The sequence below is a fragment of the Aureococcus anophagefferens genome (genome assembly GCF_000186865.1).
Source record: "Aureococcus anophagefferens unplaced genomic scaffold AURANscaffold_1049, whole genome shotgun sequence".
Lineage (NCBI taxonomy): Eukaryota > Pelagophyceae > Pelagomonadales > Pelagomonadaceae > Aureococcus > Aureococcus anophagefferens.
Genome location: NW_008706224.1, coordinates 2588 through 3526, shown reverse-complemented (window position 1 = coordinate 3526; position 939 = coordinate 2588). Strand labels below are relative to the sequence as shown.

Here is a 939-nt window from a genome sequence, read left to right as displayed (position 1 = left end):
GCGGCGTCGGACTCGCGGCGCAGCTCCTGCTCGAGCTCCGCCGTCTCCTTGCGGATCTTCTCGAGGGCCGCCTCGTGCGCCGCGCGCCGCTCCTCCTCGCCGTCCTTGAGCGCCTCGTCGAGCCTGCCCGCGAGCGCCTGCGTCTCCTGCGCGAGCGACGCCTTGTACTGCGCGCGGTGGTCCATGTGCTGGCGCTGCACGCCCCGCGTCTGCTCCGCCTCGACGCGCTGCGCCTGGCGCGCCTCCCGCGTCGCCTGCGCGAGCGCCGCGCGGTACTCCTTCTGCGTCGTCCGCTCCGCGGCCTGCTTCTTCTGCTCCTCCGCCTTTTTGTACTGGAGGTCGCTCTTGCCCTTGGCCGACCGCAGCAGCTCGGCGACGGCCTCGACGGGCGCCGGGTCGAAGGCCCCCTTGCTGTAGATGCCCGGCGGCGTCGGCGCCTCGCCCGCGGCGGGCTCGGGCTCCGGCTCCGCGAAGGCGAGCCGGTGGCCGCAGAGCAGGCCGCTGCCGGCGATGACCGCGTAGGACCCGCGCCGCGCGAGCAGCGACGCCATGGAGACGAGCGGCGCTGCGCCGGGTCGGCGGCGACGATAGGTGACACGCGCCGGCGGCACTCGACGCTGCCTCGCCGATCCCCGTCGCAGGAGGCTAGGAAGGGCCGGCCCTTATTCCGGCCCCTACCGGGGGTACCTCGACGGGCTGCAAGGTCGCCTCCGCCGTGGCTGAAACTTTGTGTACTTCCGCTCGGTGGTGCTGCGGTTGAGCCCACGGGCCGGCTTCGCGAACCGTGAGGGGCGTGACGACGCGCTAGTGTCGCAAAAACAGCGATTTTGGGGGGGTGTCCCTAATTCCGGCCCCCCCTTGTAGCGCGCGCTTAGCGCAGCGAGCGGCCCCATGGGCGCGATCCATGTTCTCCCAGCACCCCAGGGGGGCGAGGCGGGT

At 73.1% G+C, this 939-nt stretch overlaps 1 protein-coding gene across 1 annotated transcript; it reads right to left on the bottom strand.

Annotated features, from left to right (window-relative positions):
• Window positions 1–12: 12 nt before the first annotated feature.
• On the bottom strand, window positions 13–551 carry AURANDRAFT_69169 (hypothetical protein; the record flags this gene model as incomplete). The annotated part of the gene is made up of 1 exon (XM_009044922.1): window positions 13–551. A coding segment is annotated over one exon (539 nt), but the record flags the coding sequence as incomplete, so codon positions are not given.
• Window positions 552–939: the final 388 nt, after the last annotated feature.